General features: G+C 40.1%; 1 protein-coding gene across 7 annotated transcripts in view; it reads left to right on the plus strand.

Moving 5' to 3' along the window:
- erc2 (ELKS/RAB6-interacting/CAST family member 2) overlaps positions 1 to 17,331 on the plus strand; it is a 36,391-nt gene that overhangs the window by 13,571 nt on the left and 5,489 nt on the right. For 2 of the 7 annotated variants that reach the window (XM_079340844.1, XM_079340847.1), the window contains exons 3-13: positions 75 to 98; positions 1,029 to 1,463; positions 1,702 to 1,776; positions 4,276 to 4,431; positions 5,365 to 5,532; positions 6,027 to 6,194; positions 7,155 to 7,292; positions 9,017 to 9,157; positions 9,287 to 9,427; positions 10,875 to 10,910; positions 13,950 to 14,152. In XM_079340844.1, the coding sequence (XP_079196970.1) occupies positions 75 to 98; positions 1,029 to 1,463; positions 1,702 to 1,776; positions 4,276 to 4,431; positions 5,365 to 5,532; positions 6,027 to 6,194; positions 7,155 to 7,292; positions 9,017 to 9,157; positions 9,287 to 9,427; positions 10,875 to 10,910; positions 13,950 to 14,152 (1,685 nt within the window). The remainder of the gene's footprint in view (positions 1 to 74; positions 99 to 1,028; positions 1,464 to 1,701; positions 1,777 to 4,275; positions 4,432 to 5,364; positions 5,533 to 6,026; positions 6,195 to 7,154; positions 7,293 to 9,016; positions 9,158 to 9,286; positions 9,428 to 10,874; positions 10,911 to 13,949; positions 14,153 to 17,331) is intronic. The other 5 variants (XM_079340845.1, XM_079340849.1, XM_079340848.1 and 2 more) reach the window with 3 other exon arrangements.

Genomic DNA, 17,331 nt, shown 5'->3' on the forward strand with positions numbered 1-17,331 from the left:
CTGTTGCATCATGCTCTGATGCTCTGTTTTTACCATACATTTGTTTTTCTGTTCATTCTACCCATGCTCTGCAGCTGCTGGAGTCAAGGAGAACTAAGGTTTGTCCCTATGTTTGCACCACATGTTGTGTGCACAACATAGAGTCACCTACTGTGTGGTGTGTTTTTCAGACACCTGACAATCCCTTTGCACCATTACAACCTCCTCTCCTATGAACCTTTCAAAGAAATAAATATTTCCAGCAGTTAAGCCTGCATCCTTTTCATGTGAAACCTCATATCGTCCCCTACAAATACTGCAAAACTAGAAAGAGTGATAGGGTTGTTCAGTGGTGTGAATCCAAAAGTGTCTGGTGCTCCACCCCCCTGTACTACCACAAATCCTGAAAACCTAGTCTGCCTGTAATGTGGATCTAATTTCAGTGTAAGAATCCGTTTCCCCTCCTCCTTCTCCTAATAAGGTCGATTTCTGGATGTTTATTGATTGCATCCTTGAAATATTTGCTGGAAAAAATGTAAACTTGCAACCCAAAGCCCTGGTCAATCTTTGACAGAAACTTGGCCCTAAAGTTGTCCCCTCAACATGGAACTGACACAACTTTATACGATCAGATAGTGAATCTAATACTGTCTATAATGTTTGATTTCATTCTGGACACACAAATGAACACCTGACATGATGCTTTCCTCTCAGGCTGAATTTCAGAGACCAAAGACCTCTGGTTCATTGCAGCAAAGTATCAGGATGATCTCCAGGCTCCAGCTATAATAAGCTGTTTGACAACCGTCACTTTATTCTGTAATAAAACATCTTACAGCTTCTCTTTTTCCAGACAAAGTGATTTTGTGTTTGACAGTATAAGTAGTATACAGTCTGCTTGCCTCTAAAAAGTGATATGTTTGACCAGCATTTTTCTACAGATGCGTGGAAAGTATTTTGCAACATGTGCATTGTCATCTTAACACTACTTACTGTTTTATTCAGTGTAAATAATTGTTCAGTCTGTCTATTCGTGTGTCATGTATCAGCATCTCCAGATGACCATCCAGGCTCTGCAGGATGAGCTGCGGACACAGCGAGACCTGAACCACCTGCTGCAGCAGGAGAGCGGTAACCGCTCTGCCATTGACCACTTTACCACCATTGAGCTGACAGAGGAGAACTTCCGTCGGCTGCAGGCCGAGCATGACCGACAAGCCAAGGAGCTATTCCTGCTCAGAAAGACCCTGGAGGAGATGGAGCTGAGGATCGAGACACAGAAACAGACACTGGGTGCTAGGGACGAGTCTATTAAGAAGCTGCTGGAGATGCTGCAGAGCAAAGGGCTTACCTCCGGGCCGGGCAGAGTGTCGGAGGAGGAGGAACAGGAGAGAGCGAGGCGCATTGCTGAGGCAGAGGCTCAGCTTGGACACCTGGAAGTCATTCTGGATCAGAAGGAGAAAGAGAACATACATCTGCGAGAGGTAACTTTAACCAGTCATGTCAAAACGGATATGTTGGAATCACTTACACATGACTGTCTTCTTATTTGTCATCAATAGATGGCACTGCTGAGTATCAAATGATCTGCTGCCTTTACTTTATCATATAAATAATTTACGTGTGGCAAACTTAAGATGAATGACTTGTTATTTTTATTCTATGAAGATTGCTGTTGATTGTTTCACTGATGCAACATATTGTGTTTTTTTTTTTTTAAAGGAACTGCACAGAAGAAATCAGCTACATCAGGATCCGAGCAAAACCAAGGCCCTGCAGACCATCATAGAGATGAAAGTAAGAAAGTCACTCACAACACAAAGCTTTACGAATCCACAAGAAGCTTCCATCAGAAGTAAAATTAAGTCATGCGTCATGGAGTAATTGTGGGGGCAACTTTATCCAGCTTCCGTTGTTTTTAATTATTATATTTGATATGAAGATTCCTCTGGCTATGACTGTAGACTAAAAAAAATAATCATGGACAGTCTGCTATTACCAGATGGTAAAAAAAACCCTCATGTCTTATTCATGAGTGTTCAGGTCACAGGCACTCAATCTATTGTCATCATTGTTATTATTAGCAGCTGGGTCAATAATAAACACAATGGCACATCTCTTTATATCCTCTGGCATACAAAAAGACTCTCACACACACACACACACACACACACACACACACACACAAACACACACACACACACACACACACACACACACACACACACACACACACACACAGTAAGAAGTTGTGTAAACATCAGCGAGAATCAATATTACTGTTCATCTTTAAACTATCATAGCTTGACTAAGAGGAGCCAGTAATGCCAAGTGGCATTTCACTTTTTTAATGGCAAGAAATAACATCAACTATTTAACTTTGCAGTCTGTGTGGCGGCGTTACAGACTGTGTTCTATCATGTCAGCTTAATAATGTGTGGATGAGCATTGTTTTGAAGTATTCTAATTATCATTAAAAGTCTCCAGAAAATACATGTCCAGCTGATTTAGAACTAAAAGTTTGCAAGCTGTAAACACTGATAGTTAAGGTAGGTTGGTCATGCCTAACTGTTGTCTTAGTTAGTCATTTACATTGACTAGTTTAGTTGAATAGCTTCAGTGAAGCACATGGACAAGCAGAATACAACACAAATATGTATGTGATGTCTTATGTAACTTTGCATCTTCAGGGGAAATTAAAGGGACATTGAGATAATTCTGCAAAAAAAAATTATGTATAAGTACAAAGAAGAGAAACAGAGACCCCACCCATCACCAGTTTAGCTGACTGCATCCCACAAACCATTCCAGAAAACCCTGCTGCAGTCACATGCAAACATGCTGCTTCCGACGTCAGTTTTGATCAACACATGTGGGTCCGTAAAACATGTGTTGTAACACTGTACACACCAACATCCTCACTGCAGAGGCATGACATCACTTCCTCAAAATAAATCATGACATCATCGCTGAACTGACACAGCCCCTCTCACTCGGCTTGATCTGCGCTGTGCAGGCCTTAGCCTTGGCTGCACGGCACAGTCATGTGACTTCTGTGCTCTGGGATCCTGTTGATTTGCATACAGAGCTATCTCCTCCTACTCCGTCTCTGCCTTCTCCTCCTTCTCTGTCCTGTGTCGGCAGACTCTGCATCTCTCCCCGCTGCTCTCTCCCTCTGCTGTGTTGATGCTGCTGCTGATGGAAGCACGAATAATCCCCCCTCCCTCCCACCTTCTTCTCCTCACTCACCAGAGACAGTGCACAGTATATAGCCTGCCTGCTGCTGCTGCCATGGAAACAGGTGTGGTTGTTTATGACAGTGAGAGGCCAGTATGCAGGAAGATTGATGGAAATAGAGACACACAGAGGCAGGGGGAAACAGATAAAGAGCAAGATTTACTGACCAGGTCGATGATTACATGTGGATGGAATAAAATCTCCCTTCATTAAAGGTACGATGTCTTATGTCTATTTCAGCGATGTTAGTTCATTGATGTTCGTCTCGTAACACCCGCACTGAAGTGAGATGCAACTGCACGGTGAAGTGCATGTACATGTGCAGCACTCATGCATCGACGTTCACACCTTACATCCTTCTTTGATAGTCTGTCATGGCTCATTTTGATACATTAACCCACATCCCCCTGTGGTGGTCTTTGACTGACCAAGCTAACGGCCACAAGTTCACAAGTTCAGAGCCACGAGGAGGAGAGAATGAGAGACGCAAAAAAAGAGAGAAAGAGGGAGGAACAAGGTTCGCTCCATGCTCTACTGGAGCGGTAGATGGACCATGTCTAATCTTAAAGACGTTGTATTATTTATTTAAAAAGCCGTGAAGCTAAAGCTGCACTCGCAGTCGCAGTTCAGAGACGGGATTCTTCATTGATCTGCAAGCAACAACGCCAAAAACAACATCTAGTTACTTTTCTGCCTTCCCCTCTGCACGGTCCTCTCTGATCCGGGCTGATCTCTTCTAGCTGGATGTGTGCTCAATATTTCCACATGGTGATTAGTCCTCTGAGCCACCGCAAGGAGCTGGGTAGACGCTGCTGATTTCACCGGCAGATACTGCAGCTGCTCTCAGCCCTAACACAGAGTTTCACCAGACTCTCGTCTTCTTTCTATAGCTCTCTCTTTCTGGTTATCTGTCTGTCTTTTAGCCTTTTTTGTTGTCAGTCTTTCAATCTGTCTGCTAGGACAGATTGTCTCTACTTCGGGGGTTGATTTGCAGCATGCAACTTGTAGGCATGCCAGTTGAGGTTTTGAGGTGTGTCTCCTCTGCATGTTTGTGTGTAGGACACCAAAATTGCCTCTCTGGAGCGCAACATTCGGGATCTGGAGGATGAGATCCAAATGCTGAAGGCGAATGGACTACTGAACACAGAGGACAGAGAGGAGGAAATCAAACAGATGGAGGTCTACAAGAACCACTCGAAGTTTATGAAGACCAAGGTAGATACCGTCTGCTCTGTGCATGCTTCTGTACAAAAACGAGTTCTGTGAAAATATGGCTTTAATACACAAAGGACTGAGTCGTGTGGGGTACAGATAGACCTGTTCTGAGGTGAAACCGCTAAATGAAGCTGAGTGTCGCTTAAATTAACTGCATTAACATTTAGTGTCATCAGCAAAGTGTACTGCTGGCAAGAATCCAAGAGGTGCTTTCCTTTCAGAGGAGCTTCGAGTCAAGAAATGCAAAAAAAAAAAAGCCAAATCAGCAAGTGCATGTTATAGAATGATAAATGACTGAACTTATTGCCCTTAATCTTTTACAAAAGGGATTATCTTTTTAATTCCGATTCCAAGAGACAGTAAAATCACTTTTTTTGCCTGAAAAAGTATTACTTTACCTGCTTCATGTTTTTAGATCAGTCAGTGTTTTCATCAGCCCACTCTCCAGGATGAGTCGTGCTTTCAGCTTCTAGGTGTCGGTTGATTTAGCTTCCCTTTCAAGACACCTGCAAACAGAAGCTACACTAAATCTGTATCGTGTCAAAGTATTTATCTGCCACTCTCCGGAGCTCATGTGTCTCCCAAGAGCTTTGACATTGTGTTTACATCCTGCTCCTTATTTTAGTCAACCAGGCACCAACCAGCTACACTTTTGTTTTACTATTTATAGACCTCTTTTCATCAATCATGTATGGAGATAATGTATTATATATGACAAATGCAGGGGAGTCAGTCCCAAATGCATATTTAATGAGAGAAAAGCGTGTTGATGAAAATAGTACAAACCCTGTGCTGACTCGCTCGCTGTTTGGTTAAAAGAGGCTCTACACTCTTTGTCGCTATCAGGCAACCATATGTATACACAGACGCATGGTAAACATCATAATGCTGATGTAACTGGTTGTTCTCGTTGTGCGTTTCATCTGTATGCAGATTGACCAGCTAAAGCAGGAGCTGTCCAAGAAGGAGTCGGAACTGCTGGCTCTGCAGACGAAACTAGAAACCCTCAACAACCAGAACTCAGACTGCAAACAGCATATCGAGGTGCTCAAAGAGTCTCTCACTGCCAAAGAACAACGTGCTGCCATTCTGCAAACAGAGGTGAACAAAAACCCTTTATTTGTTTTCTACACACAGTAAATCAGCCCAACAATAACACGCCGCACAAGGATTTTCATGAACCAAACTGGGCAAATACGGGAGCTTCCCGAGGCATGAAACTTATGACTGTAACACATACAAGCTCTTTATTTACTTTTGGACTTAAAACTAACTGAGCTGTGAGTCCAAAGAAACAGCCCCACACAGTACACCATCATGGTGCATCTAATACATGTCAAATACACCGAAAGCTGCACTGATGAATAAACAACTGGGAAGGTATTAGATCATTCTGATCATCAGAAACTGCTTAATGCGTGTCCCTCCCATGTATATACATAGTTTGATTGACAAATCAATACTGAATGACTAACCAATGAAAAGGTATTGACATTTTTGGAAATTCACGTTTGAGTTTGTTGACTGAACCTAAAGTGAAGTCAAGCTTTCTTTCACTTTGACTTTCTTGTGATTTGGGCTGTTTTGTGCTTCAGGTTGATGCTCTACGTCTGCGTCTGGAGGAGAAGGAGTCATTTCTGAACAAGAAAACCAAGCAGCTGCAGGACCTGACGGAAGAGAAGGGCACTCTCGCTGGAGAAATACGGGACATGAAGGACATGCTAGAGGTCAAAGAAAGGAAGATCAATGTCCTGCAGAAGAAGGTGAGAATAACTTGACCTATCTTAGGGATGCTTGATGTCAATTTATCGTCAGAAAGAGGGGATTCAAAATGAGGTCACACCTTGGGAAAGTGTTATTTTGTTCAAAGAAATGTGTTTAACATGACCTATCAGTGAACCATGCTAAGAAGATTGAGGTCTTAGAAAATACACTCCTGATGTCATATGAAATTGCAAATAAACAACACAGAATGGTGCGCGTTATTCACATGTCCTGGACTAAAACAGTAACAAAAAGCGAGCGGTTACTCTCTCCATTAAGAGTAAGAGTCTGTGTTTCTCTCAGAGGGAAAGTGTCCATAGAAAAACAAGCAAGAAGATATTTCTGCCTCACTGGCTCCTGTGTGTGTGTGTGTGTGTGTGTGTGTGTGTGTGTGTGTGTGTGTGTGTGTGTGTGTGTGTGCTATAAATACTCTCAGAGTGTTACTCCCTCTCTCACACTGACCCACTCACCCTTCTCATTGCCTTTTTCCCCTCTGCGTTTTTTTTTTTTTACCACCACACTTCTTTTCATCACTTCATTCTTATCTCTTGTTGTCGTCTCTCGTGACTACTACATCTTTCTTTTCCTCTGATGTGGTTATTTTGGAGGAGTTTCTCTGTTGTGTGCTAATTCAGTGCACATCTTTTAATGTCGCGTGGAGGTTTCAAACACCATTTTTCTCTGCTCACAGTTGACAACTTTATTTCTGTTTTATTCAGATTTTTAAACTCTTCTTTAAAGTCTGCCAGTTTGTATTTCTTCCTGGAAAGGAAAAGGCGTCGTTCTAAAGCCCCAGCACATTTCAAACTTTTAACATGACAGTGTCTGCAGAGGGAATTAGACTTCAAAGACTTTTGTAATCTCCAAGTCCAGCTGTAACACCAACTTCAAATTCAAACTTTGGTTTTGAGATTTTACAATGTACCTCTTTTTCTGTGTGTCTCCTCCTTCCCTGTCAGATTGAGAACCTGCAGGAACAGCTGCGGGACAAAGACAAGCAGCTGGGAAACCTGAAAGACAGGGTCAAGTCTCTGCAATCCGACTCCAGTAACACAGACACTGCCCTGGCCACCCTGGAGGAGGCGCTATCAGAGAAGGTATGCTGCAGCACTGAAGAATAGACATACATTTATAGTGAATGTGAATGGATTCAAAGTGACAAAATCATTTCCACTCTTTCTTTTTACGAGTGCCCATCCCACTGACATAAATCAGTCTTGTTCAGAAAATCAGAGTTCGGGGTCTGAGTTCGTCAGAAATATTGCACATTAACAAAATGTTTTTCTTTTTTTTTAAATCCATGTTTTGCTTCATGATTGAGTGTTAGATAAACATTTGACTCCCTCTGCAAAGTCTTTACAGTAAATATGAAGCCAGTCGAAAAAGAAAATGAATCAGAAACATAACCATGCTCAAATTGTTGCAAAATGTAGTTTTTACTTTACTTTACATGAAGTAAATAATATGTAAGATGGCAGGCTGTAAAGCATTCTGTCAGATGGAGAGCGAGTCAACATATTAAGCCTGGTTAACTCTTCAGGAGTTTCAAAATAATTCCTCATTTTGAACTCGGTTAGTATCCCACACATCCTAACAAATATTCTTCTCCATAATCTCAAACATTACTCACATTTCAAGATGTGAAAATCTTGGCACAACACGTACCTGAGGATTTCTTTAAGATTCTTCTGCCCAACGGAGAAATGCACCACCAAAAATCTAAAAAAATCTAAAGAAGTTTTTGGTAAAGACATGTCTGGGGAGGCGTGGACACCAGGGATTGTATATTCTTCAGAGAGAGCTGGAGGTCAGATTGTAACTATGAGCATGACAGTTGTAAAGTGCACCTGTGCAGGTTGTGTCTTGCCGCTGGTTGCCACTAGTACACTTATCATTGTCCTCTAACTAATGGCCAAGCAGAACGGGGCCGTTAAGATTGGTCTTTGTACCACTCACACTAAGGTACAAGATAATGTGGGCAGATAACCAGTTCTGTGCAGGCATGAGTTGGGAGCGACTCCTCAGATCAGGACCTCAATCGGTCTGGTTATCCAGCAGTCTGAGCCAGGCTTTCGGGTTGTAACAATACCAACATTTTAAAAATCAATAAAAACTAGTTAAAAAATCAAACAATATTGACCCTTTTTTGACTTAACATAAAAAAAATTAAGTCTGATATGTGTTCATTTATTTTATGTTATTTAACTGTCTTATGGCTAAATTACACAAACATTGCTAATGTGTTAATGCATTTTCGACAATGCGCGCTCTTCTTATCTGTTTGTAAGGGACAAAAAAATAACTTTGTCACCTTTATAAGACACCAAAGGGACGGAAGAACCATCTGTGAATTTGAGTGGACTCCCACTGCTTTCTCTCTCGCTCACGCCAGCTTTTTGTTAAAAATATGACTGCTCATCATCTGTAGTTTTAAAAAAAGCTAAGCTACTACTGATCATTAACAAAGATGGTATTGTTTCAAAACCTTTTACTGAAACATCCAAGTATAATGTTTTCATGACAACCTTAGCTAGCGTATGTTAACCTGAGTTAGCCAGTTGCAGCTGTTTGTTTCTTACTTGAGTTCATCGTGTACCGACATGACGAGAATCACTCTTCCTGTCTTACTCTCACCAACATGCGATGGTAAAACTGTTTAGTCTGATCAGCTCAGGTCTGTTTAGTTCAACAATGCATACAATGTTTCTCTTGCACTTCACTGTAAGTTGCTTCATAAATGGGTCTTATTGTTTACATATTACTAACATACTTTGAGTGTTCTTGAGCGATATTCTTTGATTCTGTTGTTTGTGTGTGTTAGGAGAGGATTATCGAGCGTTTAAAGGACCAAAGAGAGAGGGAAGACAGAGAACGTCTGGAAGAAGTGGACTTGTATAAAAAGGAAAACAAGGATCTGAAGGAGAAGGTCAACAGCCTGCAGATAGAGTTGACAGATAAAGAGGTGAGCAAAGTATGCATGTAGCATCGGTAGTATGAGGGCTGTGTCGACATGATTGCATATTATTAAACAGATGTCACATTTAAACCTCACGTTTGAACCTGTTTTATTTGTCTGTCTGAACACCTGCAGTCGAGTCTCATCGATTTGAAGGAGCATGCCTCGTCTCTGGCGTCTTCTGGCCTGAAGAAAGATTCGAAGCTGAAGTCACTGGAGATCGCCATCGAGCAGAAAAAAGAGGAGTGTAGTAAGTTGGAGACGCAGTTGCAGAAGGTAAGTGTGTGCCATAGTAATACACACTAAGGGATGCATCTGAGTTTTGTAAAACAGAATATGTGATCTGGAGCCTAATCCCAGATCCAAAGTTCGTTGAAGGGCCTTGAATGTTTGTTGGTGTTTGAAATGTTTTGTCAAACGTTTTGTATTTGATCTTTATTTATGTTATGAATGGAGCTGCTGTGAGGAAAAATCAGACTTTGACAAATCAATTCAATCAATCAAGAATATCTAATCTTAAATATTCTTTTTAAATACAGACATTTTCTTTATTTTTACAGTCAGCACAGCCGAGCAAGAACACAAACGCATCAATTATGAAGGCATGATGTTTAAATTCTATTAGTGCAGATAAGTTTCTCTCCACATTCATCCTCAGCTGTGTTGTATTCAGACTCAAAGTTCTGTCTAACCCGTCCACAGTTCGTACACGCTTATACTGTTGTGACACCACAGCAAGTGTTTGTGCAAACAACAGTATTTGGTTGATGTAGTTTCTTTCTGCAGCATCTCTGATGATGAACATAAAGTAAAATGATAAAAGCTTCAGCAGCTACTTCAGGAATAATTCACTTTCTGTCTTGAATTCTGTAAGATTTTACATGAAATTAATCTTTTATAATGAGTAAAGGATTAAATGGGTCATAAGTTTTCACAGATAACTGTGAGAGGTTCAGGACAATAGTGACAAATTAGTCTAGAGAAACACTGTTTTTCTCTTTTTGAATGTTTTGACTAGAGTCACTTCCAGTCACTAGAGGGGTGTAGATATATCCATCATCAACTGCACTGAACTGTAGCTAAAAAGCTTAAGCTGAGTGCCCACACGTAAGAAAGGAATTAGCTCACCCACACTTGAATGGGGACTGTTAAGTAGTGACAGACTTCAGCGTTTCTTTGTTGTTGTTCTGTGTTATTGTTGTGTTGTGTTATTTCCTGCTCATACGTGACGACTTTCTTGATCTGCCGTCTTACATGAAACGTATTCAACTTTGAAAAATTGCAAGTACTCTTAGTATCAATATTATCTTGACTGATACACAAAAGTCACTCTCTTCTATAAAAACACAGTGAATTAAGAAAATGGGTACAATTATTCTTTCCAATTTTCTCCTGTAAAAAGCTGCATTGCTTCGTTAAGCTCGTTCAGAAAAGCAGCCTCTTCATTAATACCCTCCTCCATGCTCCACAAGCTCTCTCTGTGTTTGTTCCTCTGCATTTGTACACCATGTGATGCCTTTAACCTGTAACAACATGTGCTGTACTGAGACTATGTTGATGTCGAACATGTGTTGTAACATGTCTGATCCTGCTGTTCTCTCCTCTGGCTCAAACTAAATCCTAATACTTACTCTCCTGGGTCCCCCCCCCCCCCCCCCCCCCCCCCTCCATCCTGACCCCCTCGACCCGACTCCCCTCCTCAACTCGTCCGTTTGCAATGTAGCAAGCTGAGCAGCTTTTCAGTCACATGAACAATCCTGTAAGTCCCACTCCTGAGCGCTCTGAGGCACATATTGAAAGCATGAGGACACTGAGTACTTCTGTAAGACATGCTAGATGGTGATCATGCCAACCCCAGAAAAGGTTCTGCTTTCACCCTCAAACCCACCAAGATGCATGCTGGTCATCGCACTGTACTGATATAATGAGCTTTAAAGTGCACTCAGAGGCATTCTGCAACTGTTTGTGACACGTGGTGACACTGGCGCTACATATGTTTTTAAGTTCACCGTATCAGCTCTTTGGAATTTTTCAGCGTCAATATTTATTTGTAATTTTAACTGTGGCTCTTTGGCAGCTTTTTTCTGTGATAATTTCTTTGACCACACTTAGATTTTCTTATTCATTCACAAAAGAAAATAAGCATTTCACACTAACATCCTAAATGTATGGAAAGGTTGAGTTTTTGGTTCTTACACATTATCAAAGTCTTCCAAAGTACATTTCCCAGAGCATCTAGACATGTCTGTCATGCAAGACCATGTGATTCTTTTCCCCTCAGTTTTTCTTTTTAAATGTCTACTTGCATCAATATCAGTCTATTAACACACAGTATAATGAGATCAGAATCAGATACTCTTTGTAAACAAAGTCAAATGGCTCTGGCTGAGGTTTATTTCTCCATATCGCTCGAAACATTTTAGAAAAACGACTATATGCCTCTGAAATCAATGTAAATATGAGTACATAAGTATATGTACAATATATATTTTTTAGTGTTTTTAAGGAATCATAGCCTTTATACGTTATTAAACAAAAACTAGGTAAATGTCTGAACATTATATTATGAAATAGATTTAAGAAGGAAGTCAATAAGTGATAAAGATTGAGAATGGAGAAGGGATAGTATTAAATACGTTTATTCTTCTTACTACTCCTTTTCAGAAATGTTAAACTGTTTAAATGTCTTATTGGTTTATTTTGTACATTTTATTTATAGGCAAAACAATGTTATTCTTATTTTCTTATTTTCTTAGTTATTTACTTTTTCCTTTTTTCATTATTTATTTTGTTGTTGTATTTCCTCTCACATTTTCGAAACGAAAAGAAACTAAACTAATCTCCACGTCGAGCCTTGTATTATCAAATCTGATAATTAATGTATAACTTTTACATCATTTATATCTTAATACATGTTATTCATTTGCTTCATAAAAATGTAGCTAAAGCATTATTCTTTTTAAGATAGTTGATTTTTTTATGATACTTTTTTTCAGAAAAACAAGATTTCTGTGTATCAGATGACAAATCATTACATAAAGCAATATTCTATTACCATCAAAGCGTGAAGCTCATACAACCCTCATAACCATCAGAACCCCCATCTTTAGCAAAATGCTAATGTTGTAATTGGACACATAACAATTTTGATTTCAGTTCTAAATAAACAAGTTTGATATACTTTCTCTTGTATTCGTGGATATGAAATTACATCATTTATTACTTGAAGAGTTTACTCATTGACAAAAACTTCCTACAAGTTAAAACCCTGCCATTGCTCCTCATGCTTGAAATATGCAACTTACTGTTAGCAGACGGTGGTCCCGACTACTTTGTTTCTTCATTTTTGTCTGACAATCACAGAGCCTGTGAAGCTTTGTTGGGTTTGCATGAAAATGTCAACCTTGTTGCATGTCGTCACTGTCAGTGTTGCCAGGCTTTTCTCTCGTCTCAGTGTGGTGCGGTCAGCTGACGTATCAGCCCGTGGTTGGAGATCACTGCAGTGTTTTGGTGGATGCTCTCTTGTTCTGTTTAAAATGTGCACTTCAGCGAACTGTGTTGACATGTGTGGCTGCATATTGTCTTGAGGGTAATGTGTATCACTTTAATGAACTTCTTTGGGAGTTTCAAACTAGTTAAATAATAATGATATGAAGCCACGTTTCCATCAAAAGAGCCAATAATTAGAGCCAATAAACCAATTTTAAAAAAGGTTTACTTAAGTCATAATCTTCATTTTACTGCCAGATGAAGATGGTTTTATATTTTTTTCAAGTCCCTTTTCCAAGTCTGTACCTAAACTATACCAGAGTATTACCATGGAGAGTATTTGTAAAAGAAATGGAGGGTGTAGTTTCAAGTTAAGGCCCTGTTGTTTGGGATTGACTACTTCAATTTGGTTAAGTGAATCAACACTGTGAAAGAGACACCTTAACTTGAAGTGTTGAGCGTACCTGTTCATAGTAAAAAGGAAATGCTCAAACAATAAAGAACATTTAGCAATAGCATTTTTATTTAAATATCACATTTCATTACAGATAAGCACAATCTGCTTTACATTGAGGTTAAAAACAAAATCAAAGCAGCAAACAAAAAAAAACAGATACATACATTTTATCAATGAACTCTTACACACCACTATCTGAAAGTTTCTGTAGTCTTGAAAAGTACCATTTCCACAAGCAGGCACTTTTTTTTCTGGTTGTTGGGAAACATATACAGCATTTAATTTTGACCCTGTATTCTGCATTACACAGAAGTTCATTCAAAGGCTCTGGTTCCTGGGGAATGCTTTTGTGGTGGAAACGTGACTTTGGTCCATAGTGATCCAGCAGTTAATGTTCTGACCAGCAGAAAGCTCATTAGACTCATTATTAGCTCATTATTAAAAATGTTGGTTTAAGTTTGTTACCATTATTAGTACCAAGACAGACACACACAAATGCACTCAGTTAACTATTCTCTATACAGTCAATGTACAAAGTGACTGGGAGTCTCAGAAGGCCATTTAATGGAGCTAAATAATTGCTCTGTTAAAGATAATGAGCCAGCACCATTAATGATGCTCTTGCCCACAACATTTTAATCTACTTCATTCATTTAGAGAGAGAGAGAGAGAGAGAGAGAGAGAGAGTAGTTAACAAAAGACACAGACTGAAATGTGGCCTTAGTGTGTATCTCTTTGCTGTTTGCTGTGACTGTGTGGTTTTGCTGATGCTATCATGTTAACTGAGTTTGTCTTGGGGTGTGTGTATTTTTCTGTGTTTGTTTGGGTCTCTCCCTGGCATGTGGAATGCAGAAAGCCCACGAGGTGGAGCATCAGTCGGGCTCCAGAGGAAACCCGGATTACGTGGACCGAGTGAAGCTGCTGGAGAAGGAGGTGAGCTACTACAAGGACGAGGCCAACAAGTCTCAGACGGAGGTGGAGAGACTCCTGGACATCCTGCGAGAGGTGGAGACGGAAAAGAATGATAAGGACAAGAAGATCGCTGAGTTGGAAAGGTAGTGAACTCTTTACTGAAGTACTCAGTAACAGTATTCAAGCGTCTTAACCCTCCGTTTATCCTTGTGATTATCCTTTTTTTTATTTTACAACATATATTTTCACCCCTTTGTTGAAGTAACATCAAAATATGATTCCCAGTAAACTTCTTTGGCAGAAAAGTTCTTTTTTACTTTTAGTATTTTATCTGTAGATTACACCAAAACCACCCTTAAATGCTCCGGATCATGAAGTATTAGATTAAATAGTTTAAAGGAAGATATCAACTCTTTGATTCAGAAGATGTCGTCCATGAGCAATAAACCAAAACAAACAAGAAACTGCTGTTAGGTGACACCTCTATTCTCTCAGCCTCCGCTCACCTCTGGCAGCACACCTCCATGCCCTCATATTAACACACTTTGGTTAGCTTCATATTGCACATACATTGACACGGGATGACATTGCTCGAAAGACACTTCCATGTCATCCAAATAAGCAGTGAGTAGACTTGTGAAAGCAAGGCCGTCCATGTAAACAGGATGTAAACACGGCTCTGTGCTGTTGGCAGGACTCGTGCTTCTCACTCACTTGTCGGTAGACAGGGACGACTTAATTAATGTGTCAAGTGTTGCACAATCCCCATTTAAGTAAAACACATTCCAGAAAAGAAGGATTCACAAACTTAAAACAAAGAAAACGACAACAAAAAACAGAAAAGAGAATTTCAAATGTACGACACATGAATATCATGCTTTTAAAGGGTGGTTAGTAAAATCAAAGGAAAATGCTTAATTTACTTTGCAGGGTAGTATTTTCTCCAGATACACTTCATAAGCTTTCGGTTGAAATTGTCTTTAGGTCCTGACAGTAATTAATAATTATTTAATTAATTTAAGTATTGTAACCAAGCTGTCTTCCTTTTTTTGAGAATCATTAACAAAAATTCCCTGAACAGATGATGTTATTTTAGCATTTTGAGTTTTTCCTTTTATTATCCACAACATTAGTACTGGTTAGTAAAAATAGCAAAGATTTTAAGTGTGCAGTCCTTTCTTCTAAGCTGCCTCGTGCTTCTGTGTGCATATTCTGTCAAGCGTGTCAACACTGTGAACTGGATCTAGTCATGTTATACTTTCAGCAGTACACCTTTCAGGGCTCATCATCTGTGGAACTCTTTGATACTGTGTTCAATGTCACTCAGCCCCACCCCTCAATGGACAGAGGTCTCACTGATAACAGTTATTGGACACATACTGTACATAAAGCCGGTTGCCTCATCAGCTCTTGGCTCAGCTCTCAGTGTGCTATGTTGTCTAGTGTCTCCACACTCTGGCTTTTGGATTTGGCGTCGACAGGACCATCCTCATCCCACAGGAAAGAAATCTGACAAGACTGAGACAGATATGAGTCAAGCTGAACGAGGACAGCATGAGCACGTCCACCAATGATAGGCCCCTTCAACTTCAGAAGTCCCAGTTCCATCACCTCCTGTTGAAAACAGTTATATTTTACATTCCCTGCCTTAAATAATGGCCATTTTGTTTCAGTTTCATGCTAATTTGTTGGTGGTGTTGAATTAATTAAGTCTTCTTGTCTTTTTTTTTTGCCATCTTTACCCACTTTTTTCTGTCCCGTTCCTCTATCTTCTCTTTCACGTCCACCTGTCCCTCTCTTCCCCCCTCTGGAATTGAACACTTTCAACATCGGCTCCACACAACTCTTTCCCCTTCCCGACACCAGCCCCCCTCCCTCTCTCCCTCGCCCTACCCCTCGTCCCGGTGGCAGAGCTCCCCCTGACCCGCTCCCTTCTGTGTCCGCTGCTCCTCAGCAGATAGGGGGCATGGTGTGGGATTTCCTGGGAAAGTGAGTGCTCTGCCCTGGCACTTCAGCTCGGCTGCGTGGTTAAAGTCTCCGACTGCGACTGCTGCAACTGCTTCTGGTTTTCACGTGTGCTGCCTGGATCTGCCTGCTGTCTGAAGCATTCACAGATCTTTGTATCACAGTGTCTGTTAGTGGGTTCTTGTACACGTGATACAAAGATCCATGGATACACATTTGCTTTTATTTCTTTGGCATGTTATGGCTTTGATTTTAAATGTATTCCGACTGTATGTGCTGTGAAATTATTTTTTGATGAGTTTGAGATTTTTTTGTGCACGTTTATTTTCTCTGCATGTTGTATCAGCCATCGATCTGTACTGACAGAGAAAGGAATTAAGTACACAAAGATTTTCTTGTGTGTCAAATCACATTACAGCCAGCAAAAGCAGCAAATCATAATGGTATGGATTATAAATAAGACTTGATTACTGTATGTTTGAAGAAATAAAAGTCAGTATGACGCAAAATACAAAAAAATTCCAGGTTTGTAACTGCGCTGATTCATAATTGTCTTAAGATATATGTCAGCAATTTCATATTCTCTGCTAAGTCTTTGATTCCCTAAACAGTAGACTTTACTTAATGAACCCCTGTTCAAAGTAACGTCTACTGTTCTTTTGCTGTTACTTCACACTGGGGAACCTGTTGTTTCTGTTTGGAAACATCACACGATAAAAACAATCACAATAAGGATTAGAGCAAATTAACAACCACATTTTACTGATGAAATTATAAAGATTTTTTTACAATAATAAATATAATCCCTGATTCTAAATGTTTGCCCTTGTCGTAATAATAATAATAATAATAATAATAATTATATATATATATATATATATATATATATATACACACACACACACACACACACATATAGTTTTATAAGCAGTCTGCATGTTAAATGTTTCCCAAACCCTTTCCCTTTCTTCTGCAATTTTAATTTTCTGTACTGTAATTTCTGTCCCTCTGTGTCCTTTGGTGGAATATCTATATGTGCACTCAATCTTGCTGACACACACACACACACACACACACACACACACACACACACACACACACACACACACTTGTTTGTGTCTTTTTGTAGTGTTGGCTGTTTGTTGTAACTTGTGTAGGAAGTTTCTGTGTTTAGAGCTGAGGCCTCCTCCTGCCATGAGCACGCTTCCCCTGTTCATTCCATCCACCCATCTGCCCTCCTTCCTCTACATCACCCTCTCTCTCTAACTCTCAGTCCACCTCGCAAATCGTCCCAGTAACACCTCTCGAAAGCCCCCTTCTTTCCCAGCAATCTTTCCCAGTGCCCACCTCCTTGCTC

The sequence above is a fragment of the Symphodus melops genome (genome assembly GCF_947650265.1).
Source record: "Symphodus melops genome assembly, chromosome: 4".
Taxonomy (NCBI): domain Eukaryota; kingdom Metazoa; phylum Chordata; class Actinopteri; order Labriformes; family Labridae; genus Symphodus; species Symphodus melops.